Here is an 18,337-nt window from a genome sequence, read left to right on the forward strand (position 1 = left end):
TATGTCTTACCAGGCAAAATATAAATGTATGAAAAGGAAACCATTTCAAGGCACAAAGTCTTTGAGTAACTTGTTTTATTGATAGTTCATCCATGTCTCTCACAAGATCAGTAAATACACTGTTAAGTCATTTCAGTGGGTTAAATGACATTGTGTTAGCCGGTAGTCAAAAAAGTACTTAGCAGCTACTAACCTCAAGTGACAGGCAACAGTTACGAAAGTGGACTTTGTTAAGAAGAACCAATTCCAAAATTAATTGAAGTCCCTGGATGTCATTCAAACCACTTTAGGGTAGAAAACTGGAAATGCGGCTCCAAGTTTTTCTTTGAGTTTTATTGATGATTATGTATCTTTTAATTTTTTTTAGTGAAACATTTTGAATATGTGAAAAGCAAGAGGGTAATTCCTAAAATAAAACTAAAAGTACCTATCACATTCCCGTCTCTACAGGCATAATTTGACTTCATCTTTGTCAGACAACAAGGCTTAAATAAATATTCAGGATTAAATACAAGTTAAGGTCAATTGATGTTGATTACCACAAAACTTGAGGCTACAGTGAGGGACTTTCAATGGAAGTTAATGGGGCCAGTTTTTGGAGGGTTTAAAGTCAGAAATGTGAAGCTTATAATTTTATAAAAGCTCTAAATTGCATTAATTCTTCTGTTCAAATGTATTATTTGAGCTGTAAAGTTGTTTTAATCATCGTTTAAGGGTTTGTTGACATTACAATGCCATGGCAAAGAAGTTGTAAAATTGGTTATAACTTTAAACAGAAACGGTTATCAAACTATCACACCAAAATCATTTTTACACACATATTGTTTATATCTTGTGGTTATACTTTTGGAACAGTGAATATTTTAACGTTTATATATTGGCCCCATTCACTTCCATTGTAAGTTCCTCACTGGAACCTCGATTTTTGCTTTTTTTTTTTTTTTTTTAAATAAAAGGAGGGATGAGTCAAAATAAATGTTTGTGTTAATCAATATTATGTCAGAAATGCTGTCTATTGAGCTTAACTTGTATTGAACCCAGAATATTCCTTTAATGGAACAGAATTGCTCCTCCTTTTGTGGAACTCTTCAAATCAGAGGTCCCACCAAACAAACAATCAATATATGCCAATATAAATTACAGGAAATTAATGAACGCAACTATAAATGCTATGTTCACATCATGTTAGAATTACTGTAATTACAAGATGACAACTCAGAGATTCTTCTCACGGCAATGATTATAACGCCAAAATGGGTCAAAATGTGGCTTTGTTGTCGATGACATATTTGATCACAACATTAATCAATTTCCCTTTATATGCTCCTTTAAAATTTTAAGAACAAAAAAAGTGCACAAGTAAACAATGGTTATAATAAAATGGCATATAAAAAATGTGTAAACTACTTTTAACGGTCATCTTTTTGATTGAAATCACAACGGTCCAAGCTTTCAAAAAATCTGAAGATCTCAACTTGTAATTATGAATTTGAAGAAAACCTGAGCGGTTTTTACTGTTTTATTTAAGCCAGAATCCCGTAATTATGGTAATTATGACATCATGTAAATGCACCATAAGGAGTATCTTTGGGCCACATGGACACTAATCTGTTTTCAGTTTCCTAATGCAATTTTTTCTCCAAATTATGCAGTTATGGAGGGCGCTTTCAAAACACTGTTTCACACCATCCTAGTGTGGGTGAGAGGTGTAAACGTAACAAAATTGTTAGTGTTGATGTGGCCTTAGTTGAACACATTAGAAGCTTAATAGGCAAATGAGAGAAGATATTATGTTTTGACTGGTTTGGTCTTCCTGCACATGCTCTGATACGTTTTGTTTCGAAGAGAACCTTAATGGGTGAATTTTTGGTGTAAACTCTGGATCTGTCTTTGCTCTAAAGGATGTTGCTATTCCCTTGGATATTGTGTTTGAAGATCTGAGATCTCCAGTCTGGAAGATGCATCAACCATTTACTTACCCAGTTCTTACAACTCAGTTCTACTGGTTCCATCTTGCCACAAGGTGGATGAAGACTTACCAAAGCTCAACTGAATTCAGATTTCTGTCTGTTGCTTATCTTTACAGATTTTACATTGAGAATAAGAACTGTACTTGAAGTTACTATGAGAGCAGGAAACATTGAAAGAGGGAAGAGAGTATTTGTAGGGCTGCAGTAGTGGGAGATGTCAAGCTTAGGTAGAACAACAGCACTGGTTTTGCAGTGAAGAGCCATGATACACCAGCAAGAGTTACTTGATCAACAGAGGCACTGGCGGTCGCTCTTGGTCACCTCCTCAGAAGAATGTACCACATTAGGCACAAACCCACTCTTGACTCCCTCCCAACCCTCCTGGATGGTGATGTCCCCACTTTTGACCAGCTCAAAGATATCCCGCGTCAGCTCGGTGAAGGCCCTCTCAACATTTATGGCGTCACGTGCTGAGGTCTCCACATAGCACATGCCATATGCAGCAGCCAGTTTCTCCGCCTCCTGCTGGCTCACTTGCCGCTGCTGTTCCAGGTCACACTTGTGACCGACCAATAAGAAGACGATGCTTTGTGGCTGCACATGACTGCGTGCTTCCTCCAGCCACTCATGAACATTCTGGAAAGAGCGGCGGTTGGTGATGTCAAAAAGCAACAGGCCACCCACTGAATTACGGTAATAAGCCCTTGTGATAGATCTAGATCACAGACAGTGGAGAAGAGCAGACAATAGGCTATATGACAGGTGGTGGAAAATATGGGAATAAAGAGTGGCAGAGAATAAAGAACCAGAAAAAAAGGTAAATTCTTAGATACAAAAAGACATATTGAGAGAATAAACTAATAATAAACTGGTAACACTTTACAATGTGGTTGTATACTATATATGGCTATTACAACTGCACTTTCGATACCGGGTTTCTTAATTGAAATACAGGAGTCCAAAATGTACCTGAATCTCTCTTGGCCTGCTGTGTCCCAGATCTGAAGCTTGATGCGTTTGCCTGGTTCAATCTCCACCAGACGGGAAAAGAAGTCTACTCCAACAGTAGGATCAGACACTTGTGCAAAACGTCCTTCTGTGAAGCGTCTGATCAGACAAGACTTCCCCACAGTCGAGTCACCAATGACAATCAGCCGGAACTGGTACAGCCATATAGCTTCCATTTCTTACGTAATCTATAAAGGAATAGCAGTTAAAAAAAATAAAAATTTTGTCAAAAAGATTACTGTCATAATTTACTGTGTGTTACATACAGTACTGTGCAAATGTTTTAGGCACTTGGGAAAAATGTTGCATAGCGAGTCTTCAAAAATAATACCATAAATAGTTTTCATTTATCGCTTAATGTCATACAAAGTCCAGTAAACATAAAAAGCTAAATCAATATTTGGTGTGACCACCTTTGCCTTTAAAACAGCACCAATTCTCCTGGTACACCTGGACACAGTTTTTCTTGGTTGTTGGCAGATAGGATGTTTCAAGCTTCTTGGAGATTTCACCACAGTTCTTCTATTTAGGATGTCTCGATTGCTTCTGTCTCTTTATGTAATCTCAGACTGACACAATGTTCAGTGGCGGGCTTTGTGGGGGCCATGATATCAGTTGCAGGGCTTCCTGTTCTTCTATTCTAATCATTTCTATTTGCAAAAGTAATGTTTGAGAGTCTAACATTTATATTTCCAATTTACACACTAAAGCTGAAGATATAAATAACCATCTTAAGACAAAAACTTTTGTGAAACATCTTACACGCATAAGACTTTTGTACAGTAATGTATATTTTATAGATTACACTGTAAATATGTTCTATCAGTTAACCTACAAATGTGCTGCATGGTTTTATTCTAATAAAATAATTATTTATTATTACTGAATAGACCTGAATACATTTAGCTACACCAATTGAAGGCACTTTTAGGAGTTAGATCAGGTAAAAATAGCATCTTAACTGCACATTCTACAGTGAATAATCAAACATTAATAAATGAGAATTGTAGTAGCCTATTGTTTATCTCTAATTTATTCATTTCAAAGAGCCATTTCTCAAACATTTAAATATTATAGTATGGCCTGAACAATTTAAAGTGATGCAATTAATAAAAAATTGCATCAGCCAGGCTTAATTCTTTAAATTCAAATATAAGGAATTCCTCTAAATGTACATATGCAAGACCGTTAATTTGTTGTTATGCCAGTGCAAGCCATCAACTAAATTGTATTCATTGCAATGACTGCAATTTGCAAACAGTAAACTCGTTGTCAACATGAGTCCCCAAACTGACCGAACCTGTTTTTAAAATAGACCTGTAGGCTATCCATCTCCACAATAAAAATCTTGTATTAACATAGCATATATTATTATGCGTTAGATCGCGTTCTTTGTAAATGACTACATCTAGCACAAGCATTCCAGGAATTTATTGTAGGCCTATCAGTCCGATATAGCAAGCTATCCAGGGAAATCACACAATTAATTTAAACGCATAAATGATAGTTGTTATTACCTCGGTAATGCTTCTCAGTTTCTGACAATAGTAAGCCCCATGTTTTTCGCCGTCTTTCGGTCTGTAAACGTGTGGTACAGTGCAGTTCTCCGGCAAGGCATCCAAGCACACCCGAATGTTTTTGAGCGTAAATGTGCAGTTAGTACCCGCTTTGAGTTTACATTAAATAACCAAACGAAAAACCATACTCGTCTGGGGCCTTTATGTTAATACATATTTCCCATAAATTGTTTGTAAATTCATCTCGATTGCCTCATGATTAGGTATGAAGAGATGTTTGTGAAAATGTGCTGATGAAATGGCAGTACCATCAGCATCATCTAGCCTGACTCATCCCTCATCAGTACCTTTACCGTAATAACTGTCCTAGCTGCGCACTAGATCGCGTCACACAACACGCGTCTGTGTCGCAACCTATGGTCGCAACTGTACAGAGAACTTCCGGGAGGCGAAATACTGCCAACAACCGAGCGCGTCCACTACCTTCCAAAGCTTCAAGATACTCATCATTTAAAGTAGTGAAACTACTGTCAAGCTGCCTTTAAAAAAAAAAGAAGCTATAGCTACACAAGCTACTAACAAAAGGTAGCTAAACTATTAAACTATTTAAGGAAGAACACCTTTTGAAGTAGCTATATAACAACCAGATTATATAATTTACTTCTACTTTCAGAAGTTCACAACATTTGTGACAATTAAGGTGAATTAGGGTAACATTTAACTTGATATCCTACTAAAATAATGTTTTTTTTTTTCAACTTAAAATTCTCGACTGAGGTATGAAAGTGTGTAATTTATGTTGTTGAACAAAATGTCCACTTAAAGTTAAATAATGTTTACCACAGACCTTATTTTAGTATATTATAGTTGATATGACCCATCCGAATGAATCAACTGACTAAAATGTACTTTCCAAGTTACATTTAATTGAATTGGTTAATTGTTTATTTTAAATGTTTCACTCACATGCATGTCAGTTAACTTGAGAATGAGCAAAAAAATATTTTTTGTGTGTGTGATCTAAGCTGAAGAAGCACAATTTATGATACCATTGTTGTCAGATTTTACTACTGATCTGTAGGTCGTAGCAAAGTATTCTGGGCCCCTTGAATGTATATTGCTCTGAGCATATTTCCTATTTAAAAAATACATTTTAGAATTCTCTGTACCTGTGGGCCCCTAGAATCATTTCTACCTTTCACCCCACTAGATACAGCCCTGCCTATCTGAAAGATGTTCTTTGATCGTAGGTTTAATCTTTACCGTTTTGGAGATTTTTGTCTTTTTCCCTTATTCAAGTAAATAGGAGCTTTACATTTATGCCAATTGTATACATAGAAAATAGCTGCCGAGAAGCATTCCAAGATGGCCGCAGATTGAACTGACTTACCTTGAAAGGGACTTTGATTCTTTGACGCTACACTGCACCTTGTTGAAAAAAGTAACTTGCTAAAGCTACACTTCTGTGAAACTAGCTGAACTACTGACATGCTGCTGAAAATTATAGTTACATTTGTAGCATCGCTTCTAGTAATTAGTCCCTAAAACTGAACCCTAACTGTACAGGAAAAGGCTTTCAGTGTCCGGTAAGTCAAAATCAGTTCAAAACCTAACCAGTGTTTAGTCTGTTGCATTTTAATGTTCTTGTGTTCAGCTCAGGTGCATTCATCAGGTCTGCCTTCCTTCTTTTTTTTTTCTCCCCTTTTTCTCCCAATTTGGAATGTCCAATTCCTAATGTGCTCTAAGTCCTCGTGGTGGCATAGTGACTCGCCTCTAGAGCTCCCTCCGCATCTGAGACCATCAACCCGTGCATCTCATCACATTGGCAGGGGTGTCAAACTTCCAGCCCTGTTCCAAAATGCATCTTTGTAATCTTCAAGCACTCCTCAAGACCTTGATTAGCTGCTTCAGGTGTGTTTAATTAGGTTTGGAGCTAAACTCTGCTGGACTGTGGCCCTCCAGGAACCGAGTTTGACCCCCCTGCCTCATTTGACATTTTTGCTCTACGAAGGGTGCTCGCGAGCGCCTCCTTTGCAGCCTCAATGTGACCTTCGGCTGAGCCCGCATCAGTGCAGGCTCCACAGCAACTACTTCACAAAAGTCACTGCTACTGATCAGGCGTGGACTGACCATCGTGAGAACTGGGACTTTTCCCAAAGGGCCAGCCGCGAAACAGGGCTAAATGGGCCACAAAATGGAGCCGCGATATGCAGAAAAGGACAGCAACGCCAACTAAAAGGGTTGTTCTAAACAAAAGTTACAAAAAGAATCTTTTCACAAAGGACCCTTGCAAGAATGCTAGTGAAGGGTATATTCAAACAGTAATCCCATGTTCCCTTCAGAGTACCCACTTCAAGTGCTCTGCCCTTCGGAGGGCATATGATTACTTTTGATTGGAATTTGCCCATAGTGATCAGTGATGCTCCCTAGTTTTTCAGGGAGCATTGTGGATTTTTTAAAGGAATGAATGTTTCAGTGCACTAAAATGCACAAGATTTTGAGAATGAGACAGCCCTTAAAATGGCCGATTCCCTGATCAGTGCCCTGACTACTGAAGTAGGGAACTGACTGAGATGCACCCCTATTCAGTTTATTGAATATTTTTTCTTGGAGAAGTTTTACGTTCATGAAAGTAAGTAACCTAACAATAAACCTTTGCTAAGTGTTGTTTCAAAGAGGATTTTATAATTATTTTGAGTCCCAAAAATATCAAGATAGGAGAGAATAATTTAATGCACATGGCTGTAGCTTATAAGATTGCTTATATTTATTGAGATAGCAAAGTTTGGTCTACCAGTATTTATACCTGCAGAAGTGTGGCTTGAAATTCTTTAATAAAAAAATTAAAAAGATCAATAGTGCATTTAAAGTGTTCCTATACCCTATCGATCAATTATGATTTTTTTCAAATAATAATTTGTAGAACTGCATGTAAAAACATAATGTAAACATACGTCATCAGATTGAAGTCTTGAAGTGGCTAAAATGCACACTTTTACCACTCATGCACCCTCAAGGACTTGCTGACTAGCACAACATTGGTCTACACTCGCTTACATCACCAAAGTCTGGACACGGAGGAAGACTGCAAGGGCTTAGGTTGCCATTTGGGGCAGGGCATGGGCCAGGGTAGTGTAGCCTAGTGTAGGGCATATCAGGCATATTTATTTATTTATTAATTTTCTAATAAGTGTACAGAGATTCTCTTAAAGGAGCAGCGGGAGGCGGGACCGTAACTAAAGGCACGGGCAAGTTAGACATTTCGACTCAGCTGAGCTACTAATCAGAACGTTTGCTTTAGACGCGGTTGGATATTTTTGAACCAATCATATTTTCTGTTTCAATAAGGGGCGGGACATTTCAAGCATCTACAGTGAGATGCGCCTAGCACTGGAGTCAATATAATTGTGGACTTTAAGAGGAACACCCCGATATTGACCCAGCTCAACATTCTAAACAGCACTGTGGCAGCAGTTAATGATATATTCTTAAAATAATTGTTTAAGAAATAAAATAATACAAATGCAAACAGGGCAACAACAAAAAAAACCTTGGTGTCCCCTTCAAAAATTGCTCTTGAGAATTGTTATGTTTATTGTTTATTGTCCCCCCCAACATTTTGATGGAATTTTTGCCCCTGTCTCTACCATCTCACAGGACCTGAAGTGGGAGACACACATTGACTGAAAAAGGCCCAGCAGAGGTTGTACTTCCTTCGCCAGCTGAGGAAATTCAACCTGTCACAAGCACTGCTGATACAGTTCTACTCAGCAGTCATTGAGTCTGTCCTCTGCCCTTCAATAACTCTCTGGTTTGGTTCAGATATGAAATCAGACATCTGAAGATTACAATTGACAGTTTGGACTGCTGAGGAGATTATTGGTTGCCCCCTGCCCTCCTTTAAAGAACTGAACTCTTCCAGAGTGAGGAAAGGGGCTGGTAAAATCACTCTGGACCCCACTCACTCAGCCACTTCTATTTAGAACTGTTGCCTTCTGGCCGGCGCTTCAGAGCTCTGAGCACCAGAACCATTAGGCACACTAACAGTTTATTTTTCCCTCAGGCTATCCATCTCATGAACAGTTAAAACTGCCCCATTGCACAATAATTATGTGCAATTCACAGCTTAGTATTTTTACTTTATCCAACATACCGTACATCTTTTGCCATTACACTCCCTTGCAATGTATATAACATATTTGTATATGCACTGCATAATAAGACTATATACATAGTCTTATTGTGTATTCTATATATATATATATACCTTATTTTGTATTTATAATTTTTTCAAATGAGACTATGATTACAACGAACCATAAATTGTTCATATTATTTATTTATGTATTGAAAAATCGAATTTTCTTACACTTTTTTTTTTTTTATATGTGTAAATATCTGACTTTTTGAGACCGGATGTGTTCTGCAGCTCCTCACGACAGAACACAACAGTAGTAGAATAGCGCCCTCAGCTGACAACTGTAATGAATCTAAAGATGACATTAAACTTGAATGATCCAAAGAGGTATAGCTGCAGGCCTCCAAATGGGGGCACGATCTCAAAAAGAGGGAGGGGCGTGGTTACTCCAAAAGGAGTTTTTGAAAACAATGTTTAATTTAGCAATTATGTTTGGTGAACGAAACACTTCAGCTTTAATTTATATTTTCAAGTTACCTGAAAAAAAAAAATTTGTTCTAGGTCAACTAAAATCATTCAAGAGTCTCAATTATCATATAGTGTCAAGTAAAGTGTTAAGGCTAGGGAATGGGTAAGGTTAGGCAGGTAGGAATAGCTGCAGGCCAAAGACCTCAAAATGGGGGCAGATCTCCAAAAGAGGGCAGGGATACCACAAAAGGGAGCAGGGTTACTCCAAAAAGGGGTTGCGCCACCTCCAAAAGGGTTAAGGTTATGGAACGGTTAAGGTTAGGGGCTCCCTATATATTTAATGGCCATTTGGAGCTCATGGATCTCTTTGAAGCTATACATGTAGCCAGAGTTGGGGTGTAACGGAATACATGTAAAAGGATCAGAGGTGGGTAGTAAAGTGGGTAGCTACTTTTACAGTAGGTTTAAAAGTGGGTACTTTTTCCTCTCACTCAAGTCAATTTATAATTAATTTTTTTACAATTTGTGGCATTACCATCATTACATTTCTGGGTTTAATTTGAATTAATGTGTAATTTATTGAGAGATTATTGAATGGGACATTTACGAGAGCGGAAGTTCACACAGCTCCGGGCGCTCTGAGCCGGTATCACAGATTTTCACTCAAGTCATCAGTGCAGCAGCATCAAATTCTTCAAAGTGAAACACTTTCTTTGCTCCAAACAGTGAAAAAAATATAGTTTCGTCATGCAATGCCTTCATTTAACACCAAGGTAAGCTGATATTTCAAGATTAAAGTCACAGCTCCAACTTTAGGCAGCACGCTGAGGTAAGTTTTGGCTCTAATTCTAACATGGGCTTTTCTGTGTAATGAGATGGACATTTTCAGGGTGATAATGTAACTGGGCTCTTATGACATCAGTTTTTAAGTTTTTAAATCAGTGCAGCAATATGTGTGCAATCAGGGTGCTTTGTCCCGCATGTCATAAGCAGTATTTATGCATTTAATCCGCACCCTCGTGGGGGTACTGGAATCTATCGCAGCTACTTCAGGCGGATTAACTGTATAAATCCATGTAAATATCCAAGTTAAGTGTAAATCACTGGCATTCACGTGATCGACAACTGGAATGCGAACAGACAGCATTTCTGGGGGCGCGAGTGTGAGATTTTTGGGCGTGAGGCAACTGTGGCGACGATAGTGGCTGTGTCCGCAATCGTTCACTCATTCACTATTTCCTGTAGAGTGAATGGCAGTTAGTGCACTATATATCAGCAGTAAGTAAACAAAATGAGGGAATTCGGACGAGAGTGTCGGAGCTCTGGGACTGGTGCAGAAACGTCAGGCCGTGGTGCAGGCCTTATTTGTTATTCTTATTAAATAATATATTAATACAATAAATCTTCATTCTGTTTGTCATTTTTAATATATACTGTGTGTTAATATAAGAGTAAACACATTTGATCAAATATAGAGTACATTTTAAAATATATCTGTATGTTTTGTCACTCTATATGTTTTTGTGTTATTTTAATCAAGTAATGATTTGTCAAAAAGTAATTTACTGCATTCAGCATGAAATAAAACATTGCAGGAGTGAGGGAAGTAGTAAACTCCCAGCTTGTGCGTCTTCCCCGTGGTGGATTGTGGGAAATTAACCATTATCGAGTGTACTTGAACTGTACACTGGAAATTAGGGTGCATTGTGTGTAAGAATGAGTGAATAAAAGTAGGGAATTATTGGCTCTCTCAGAATTCAGACACTCCTACAAAATAGCGAAAACTCAAAATAGTGCACTATATAGTGGATAGGGGTGGTTTCAGACACAGTGAGTGTTCCACGACTAGAGTTGATGCCCTACGTAGGCTGCATTCTCTGCATTTAGAGAGCGGCGGTACTGCTGTACAGACCTAACGATCTAAACACTTATGACACTGAAAACTGTAATTACACTGAAATAAGAATCCACGAATGACTTTAAAAGCTAGGAAATAGTGAAAGAAGGCATTATATTTCAGCATTATATATAATGTCCTTGTGGGACATTTTCAAGTTTTCACTATAATAATTACTAGAAATGTTTCCAAACCTCTCTTCTTATCGACAAATTCATCCAGATCTGACAAGAGCCCTTAAAGGGTTAGTTCACCCAAAAATTACAATTCTCATGTGTATGTCTTTGTTTCGTCTACTGAACTTAAATGAAGATTTTTAGAAGAATTTGTCTGCTCTGTAGGACCATACAATGCAGGTGAATGAGTGGCAACATTTTAAAGCTAAACAAACAAAAATAAATCAGCATAAAAATAATTCATAAGACTCCTGTGGTTAAATAAGAATCCTCAGTAGTGATGTGATAGGTGTGGATGAGAAACAGAGAAACAGATCACTTTCAAATTCTTCTTGTGTTTTTGGTGATTAACATTCTTCTCTGCATATCGCCCCCTGCTGTCTAGCAAAAAATGACAAATTGTGGTCTGTTTCTAACCCACACCTTTCATATCACTTCGAAGACATGGATTAAACCACTGGTGTCTTATGGATTACTTTTATATTGCCTGGCTTTATGTACTTTTTGGAGCATACAAATTTAAAAAATCTTAATTTGTATTCTGCAGAAGAAAGGAAGTCATGCACATCTGGGATGGCATGAGGGTGAGTAAATGATGAGAGAATTTTCATTTTTGGGTAAACAATCTCTTTAAAGTGATAGCTCAGCCATAATTTAATATTCTTTCATCATTTCTCTACCCTCACGTTGTTCCAAACCAGTGTGATGCTTTGTATTATGTGGAACACAAAATATGTCAGACAGAATGTTAGGGACTGACAGTCTCGGTCACCATTCACTTTCAATATATATATATATATATATATATATATATATATATATATATATATATATATATATATATCATTCACTCAAAGTAAATAGTGACTCAGGCAAACATTCTGTCTAATATCTCCTCTTTCTCTCATTCTATCTAGTACACACTACTTGAGTACTCGTTTAATTGGATACTTCCTTACTCTTACTTAAGTCATTATTTATGTTAGTACTTTTACTTCTACTTGAGTAATTATGTTTTTAAATTAATTGTATTTTACTTGAGTACAGTTTGTGGCTACTCTACCCACATCTGAACTGGATTGCATATTTAAAATACAAAGTATAAGTAACTATATTCCACTGCAGTAACAATTTAAATAATTGGTATTTAGAATATAGTTACATTCAAAAGTATTTTGATTACTGATGAAATTACTTTGCATTTTATTGTAATTTGTTTCATTTAATATTTAGTCCTTTCAGATGGAAAACATTTATACATATAAATGATGCAGTGAAACACTTTCTTATGATGTGTTACATTCATACAAGAAGTAAGTAGAGAGAAGTAAGTTTGGAGTAGAAGGAATAGAAATAAACCATGTGTAAATTGTCAGCATTATGCTAAGCTAAAATGCTATTTCTAGCAATTTTACATACACATGTTACCAGGCACTAAATTTTCGGTGGGTTCCGCATATTATGCATATTGCTGCGCAGTTTTGCGGCCCGTTCGGCATAAAGCGGCGGCCCGGTTCAGCTTATCGCCACCCGGTTCTCCCTGTGGCCAGTCCGCCCCTGCCTATAGTATGAGAAGCCAAACAAACCAAAAGTGGGACAAGACAGCAGGGGTTTACAGAGCTCGCGCCGCGCTGACCTGCATTCTGCGCGGTTCAATGGTCCGCAAACTTGTAAGGAAGGAGGGGTTTCTTTATTGTACATTTATTTGCATGTATGGTTTGCGCTACGCTGTTTAAATTGGTCAGAGCAGCGCTGGTGAGGATTGTTGGCTCGGACCATTGAACCGCGCAGATGACATGTCAGCGCGGCGCAAGCTCTGTAAACCCCCGCTGTCTCGTCCCACTTTTGGTTTGTTTGGCTTCCCATACTGTAGCTATACCCTTCTCTTTTGACAGACGAAGACAGTCCAGCGAAATCAGAATCATGGCGCCGCCAAGTGGTTGGCCATGATAACTGTGGATCAGGAAAATTGTCATTTAGATGTGAGAGGATAATGCACACTTTCAATTATTAAATACATTGTTTATAAGAACCATATTACATGTTATACTCTTCTGTGTAGACAATTAGATACATTATTTTTATTAAAATGCCCATTGTTTTTCACACGCTACGAAGCCGCTGCACACCGTGAAGAAAAGGGTGTGGCGTTCTTGAGTTTTCTCCTCACTTCAGTGCTGGTAGAGATCACTGGAGAGGGAAGCTCAATTCATTCCTCTGTCGCGTTTACCAGTTGAACTACTCCTTGAATGGAAAAATATGCGGATAAACAAACTAGATTAAGCTAAATATGCTATTTAATTTTTTAATCCCTTTGTTTTCATTCTCATATTTGAAATTGAAGGCGAAGATCAAGAATAGCCTTTAACGCACAACCTGTCATATAGGTATTTATTAAGTAGGTCGAGTACAGCGTCGAAGTGACATGACGTAATTTAAATCGCAGTTTAAACTGACTTGCACGAAAACTTAGTGTGAGGGTATAAACTTTATGAGCGAGCCTCTCACAAAACTGTAATCCTACAACAATAATCAATGGGAAGTAAGCTGTTGTACATGAGTGAACTTAGGCCTATGCGCTATAAACTGTACACAAAGTAGGTCAGTGCGTTTACGATCCGCGTGTTTATATGTTAAATTCAATATTTTATTTTGTTTTAAGTCAAGCCATGCAGAAAGAACATTTGTTCAAAGTTCTCGTGATTGGAGATCTCGGAGTTGGTAAAACGTCGATAATCAAACGATACGTTCATCAGATATTTTCGCAACATTATCGCGCAACTATTGGGGTGGATTTTGCTCTGAAAGTCATGCCCTGGGACAATCAGACGGTGGTCCGGCTGCAGTTATGGGACATAGCAGGTATGTCATCTCATTACTCTCCGCTGTTTATAATTTAAAAAGCAACTGAGCTGTTCAAATCTTTTCAATATTTCATTGGATGTTGTTTTCAATTTTGAAAATGTACATTTGAAAGAATTACAGTCATTCAACATGAGGTGAATTTTTTGGTTTAAAATTATTTAAGTGATGGATGTATATTATACATTTGATAAAGTTTTGTATTCTTGTTTATTTTGGATGTTGGTGGTCCATTTTTATATATCACTTTTCTGCTCAATTCCTTTTCCTTGAACTTTTAGTTCAGTAAACGTGAAGGAATGTTTTTTTTTTTTCTTTCTTGAGTTAATCTCAGCTGGTCTCATGCTCTGCTAGAGTCACATGAGAGTACACACACACACACACACACACACACACACACACACACACACACACACACTCACAGAAGCAAGGTAATCTGGGCCCCATAAATATTGCTGTGGGCCCCTTTTCTATTAATTCATACAGTTAAGTATTTGTTTTGGGGCACCTTGGACCTTTTGGCCCCTAGAATAGTTACCACCTTTCACCCCACTAGCTATGGCCCTCCACAAACACACACACACACACACACACACACACACACACACACACACACACACACACACACACTATAATGTGCACTTTATTATTAATAATAATATACTTAATGATTTTATATATTATGATCTTTATAAATGCTGTTTATGATATAATTTGCAATCCCATGTTTGTTGTAGGACAGGAGCGCTATGGGAACATGACACGAGTTTACTATCGGGAGGCTGTGGGAGCACTCATTGTATTTGACGTGACTAGAGCTTCCACGTTCGATGCAGTACTGAAATGGAAAGATGACCTGGACATTAAAGTTACCCTCAGCAATGGCAAACCTGTCCCAGTTGTTCTTCTAGCCAACAAGTCTGACCAATCACGCGAGGGTCTGCGTTCCCAGATTCCAAAACTTGATACATTCTGCAAAGAGAATGGGTTTGTGGGCTGGTTTGAGACATCTGCCAAGGTGAGGAGAAATTGATAGATTGAGGCCTTTGTGAGTGAGGGCCAAACAGCTTAATATAACGTGAGCCCGGGGCTAGATGTCACACTTTTTACTCTAGTGAATATTTCTCAGGGTTGGTTTATTTTTGATAGTCAATTTCTGTAAAGCACATAACTTACATTCTTAGCTACAATAAAGCTACTGAATATTTTGACCATTATATTGCTTAAGAAAAAAATGACATGTCATTAATCACATATGTAAAATCTAACTTAATTACATAATAGAGCCTTGCTGGTTTCTTTATTCCGTATATGCACCCTGACTTAATTATATTGTTGTCCCATATATGCAAGTGTGGCTTTATTGTTTCACTTGTTCACCCAACAGCTATAGCAAATGTGATGATATTGGAATTGTACTTTGTAATCTAGGATTTAATCACAAACATTACTCAAGTTTTGTACAAGGTTTTTTGAAACCAACAAGGAAAAAAAGAAAGCTTACATTTGTTTAGTGAGATTTTTTTATTCAAAACGTTATGGTTATGGTTAGGTTTTACTCTGTACACTATAAAGTCAAGTCAGTTTCTTTTTCATAGCACTTTCTACAATATCTATTGTTACAATGCAGCTTTACAGAAAGTAGTGCCTCAGAACTGCCAAATATTAGATGACTAAATTAAGTTTTTTTGGTGTAATATAATGTATTCATGTTGATTCAGTAATGTCAAATAGTTTTTGTGATGTTTAATAGCTTGATCAAAGCCATTAATTTAGATGTTACCACATGGATGTTACCACACCGGTGTAGTTTACACCAACAAAAGTCATTTTTGAGGGTCAGGTAGACATAGATCCTTAAAGGAATAGTTCACCCAAAAATGAAAATTCTCTTATCATTTACTCACCCTTATGTCATACCAGATGATAATGACTTTCTTTCTGCTGCTGAACACAAATGAAGATTTTAAGAAGAAGATTTCTGCTCTGTAGGTCCTCACAATGCAAGTAAATTGTGGTCAGAACTTTGAAGCTCAAACAAGCACATACAGGGAGCATAAAATGAATCCATACGATTCCTGGGGAGAAGCGATATGATAGGTGTGGGTGAGAAACAAATCAATATTTAAGTCCTTTTTTTACTATAAATTCTCCTCCCTACCCAGTAGTTGGCGATATGCACGAAGAATATAAATTGCCAAAAACAAAAGAAGAAGAATGTGAAAGTGGATATTTATAGTAAAAAAGGACTCAAATATTGATCTCACCCACACTTATCATATCGCTTCAGAAGACATGGATTAAACCACTGGAGTTTTATGGATTACTGTTTTCTGGCCTTTTCATGCCTTTTTGACCTTCAAAGTTCTGGCCACCAATCACTTGCACTGTATGGACCTACAGATCTGAGATATTCTTTTAAAATTCTTTGTTAGTGTTCAGCAGAAGAAACGAAACATCTGGGATGATATGAGGTAAATAATGAGACATTTTTGGGTGAACTATCCCTTTAAGGTGGCAACGGCACATTTTCACTTTTTATAGTGTAGTTTACAGACGTTTCATGCAAGCTCCTGAGTCTGGAAATTGTTATTTGTAATGCCTGTTGGCATCAGTGTAATTTCCACCGTGTAAGGGTTAATGCTGCAGGGCCGTATAAGTCAAGGATCTAGATGGAAGAGAACAGAGGAATGTCATCACAATCTCCTACAACATGCCTAAATTATGACTGGATTATTAGTTCTGCTTCACATGGATTTTTTGATGTCTCTGTGATGATCCATTGGTTCTGCTCTATTTTCAAAGACACAGTGGTGATCCAGAAGTCAGGATCTTATGCAAGCATAGCTCTGTCTGTGTTTGCATTTAGCATCCACAAATACAGCAAGAATGCATCATGCTCATTAGCAGAGAAGTCTTTGTTTACCATCTACCGTCCAGCTTTAATGAGTTACACACTTGTGTGTGAAAGGGGCATGGTGTGCATATGGCAGATGGTGCTAGAAAGTGAATCCGGGGATAAATGGTTTAACACCCTACTGTCTGAGACACTTAAAATTGTTTGCAAAGGCTAACACAAACGTTCAAGTGCAGGTTTTAATAAAAAGCCACCAGGCAGTTTAAAATTACTTTTATACATTTTAAACCATAACCTGGCTTAGAATTGTGGTAAAAGTGTTGCATTCCTTTTTTGCATGTTACATGTAAAAATCGCATGCTCTGATTTGACAGCACTTTTATTCCATGTGTATGTACAGTATAGATATCTGTGTGTGTGTGTGTGTGTGTGTGTGTGTGTGTGTGTGTGTGTGTGTGTGTGTGTGTGTGTGTGTGTGTGTGCTTTAAGATGTGTGATAGAGGACCCACCCACATTTTTTGTGTTGCTGTGTTTCATGTTCACTAAAGGAGAACACAAACATTGAGGCAGCAGCTAGATGTCTGGTGGAGCACATTTTAGCCCATGAGGAGAACATCATCAGCGACTCAGACCCAGATGTGGTGGCCCTTCCCGGGTACAACAACAACACAAAAGAAGGGGTCCGAGCCAAATGCACAACATGTTCTAAATCTTGAATACATGAGGTGGAAGAAAGACAAGAAAGAAGATGTGAAAATGTGTAGCAATTTGTTATAGATTTAAGGGGACACTGCCATTTAATGGTGCCAAAACAAGGTTGTTCTTTGTGGGACAAGAAATGAAACAAAATGGCATGTGAAGAATGATTAGGTAAAGCTGTTGTAAATATGTAGCCTTTTCTTGGTTTGAGATGTTTGAGCCATCAGGGTTTTGATTACAGGTGTGTGCTCTGCGGTTTTATGCCATCTAGGTCAAAAATGCATTTCTTGCTGTTTTGTATGTGAACATGTGTACACTGGCAGCAGATGGTTGATACAATTTTTGAACATTTATAAAAAGCTGTCTCTATTTCTATTATTTGTCTTGTGAACACTAAAAGGCTTAATTCTTCTTGTATAAATCAACACTGCCCTTTATTTTGGATGAATGTTATTGGGCAACCTCTTGCATTGAAAATAAAACATGCTGTATTCTCTCTCTCTCTCTCTCTCTCTCTCTCTCTCTCTCTCTCTCTCTCTCTCTCTCTCTCTCTAAACTCTTGAATATGTTATTGTAGTCTTAGGTCCACAATCCAGGGTTGTACATTAAAAAGAAGCAAGATGTACCATGAAAGACTATGAAATGGCCGTCTGATGCATTCTTATGTAGCCTATGTACAGAGGGGTTTAAAGCAATGCGGAAATTCCACCTTAAGGTGCCCACCCCAGATATTCTGACACAGGCC

At 37.7% G+C, this 18,337-nt stretch overlaps 2 protein-coding genes across 3 annotated transcripts; one reads left to right on the plus strand and one right to left on the minus strand.

Annotated features, from left to right (window-relative positions):
• Window positions 1-68: 68 nt before the first annotated feature.
• LOC127628128 (ras-related protein Rab-39B) lies at window positions 69-4,804 on the minus strand. Its single transcript, XM_052104827.1, has 3 exons — window positions 4,496-4,804; window positions 2,940-3,166; window positions 69-2,685 (listed from the first exon to the last, which is right to left on the minus strand). The coding sequence occupies exons 2-3, from the start codon at window positions 3,152-3,154 to the stop codon at window positions 2,259-2,261; spliced, it is 642 nt and encodes a 213-aa protein (XP_051960787.1). The 5' UTR covers window positions 3,155-3,166; window positions 4,496-4,804; the 3' UTR covers window positions 69-2,258.
• Window positions 4,805-13,365: 8,561 nt separating this feature from the next.
• rab38c (RAB38c, member of RAS oncogene family) lies at window positions 13,366-18,329 on the plus strand. Of its 2 annotated transcripts, none has more exons than XM_052104825.1 (3): window positions 13,366-14,036; window positions 14,774-15,054; window positions 17,442-18,245. In XM_052104825.1, exons 1-3 carry the CDS (start codon window positions 13,805-13,807, stop codon window positions 17,607-17,609), a joined length of 681 nt encoding a protein of 226 aa, XP_051960785.1. In that variant the 5' UTR covers window positions 13,366-13,804; the 3' UTR covers window positions 17,610-18,245. The 2 variants fall into 2 exon arrangements, with proteins under 2 accessions (XP_051960785.1, XP_051960786.1); XM_052104826.1 differs by having other exon boundaries at window positions 13,902-14,036; window positions 14,779-15,054; window positions 17,442-18,329.
• The last annotated feature ends 8 nt before the right edge of the window (window positions 18,330-18,337 follow it).

This window comes from Xyrauchen texanus, chromosome 34 (genome assembly GCF_025860055.1).
Source record: "Xyrauchen texanus isolate HMW12.3.18 chromosome 34, RBS_HiC_50CHRs, whole genome shotgun sequence".
Classification (NCBI taxonomy): Eukaryota; Metazoa; Chordata; class Actinopteri; order Cypriniformes; family Catostomidae; genus Xyrauchen; species Xyrauchen texanus.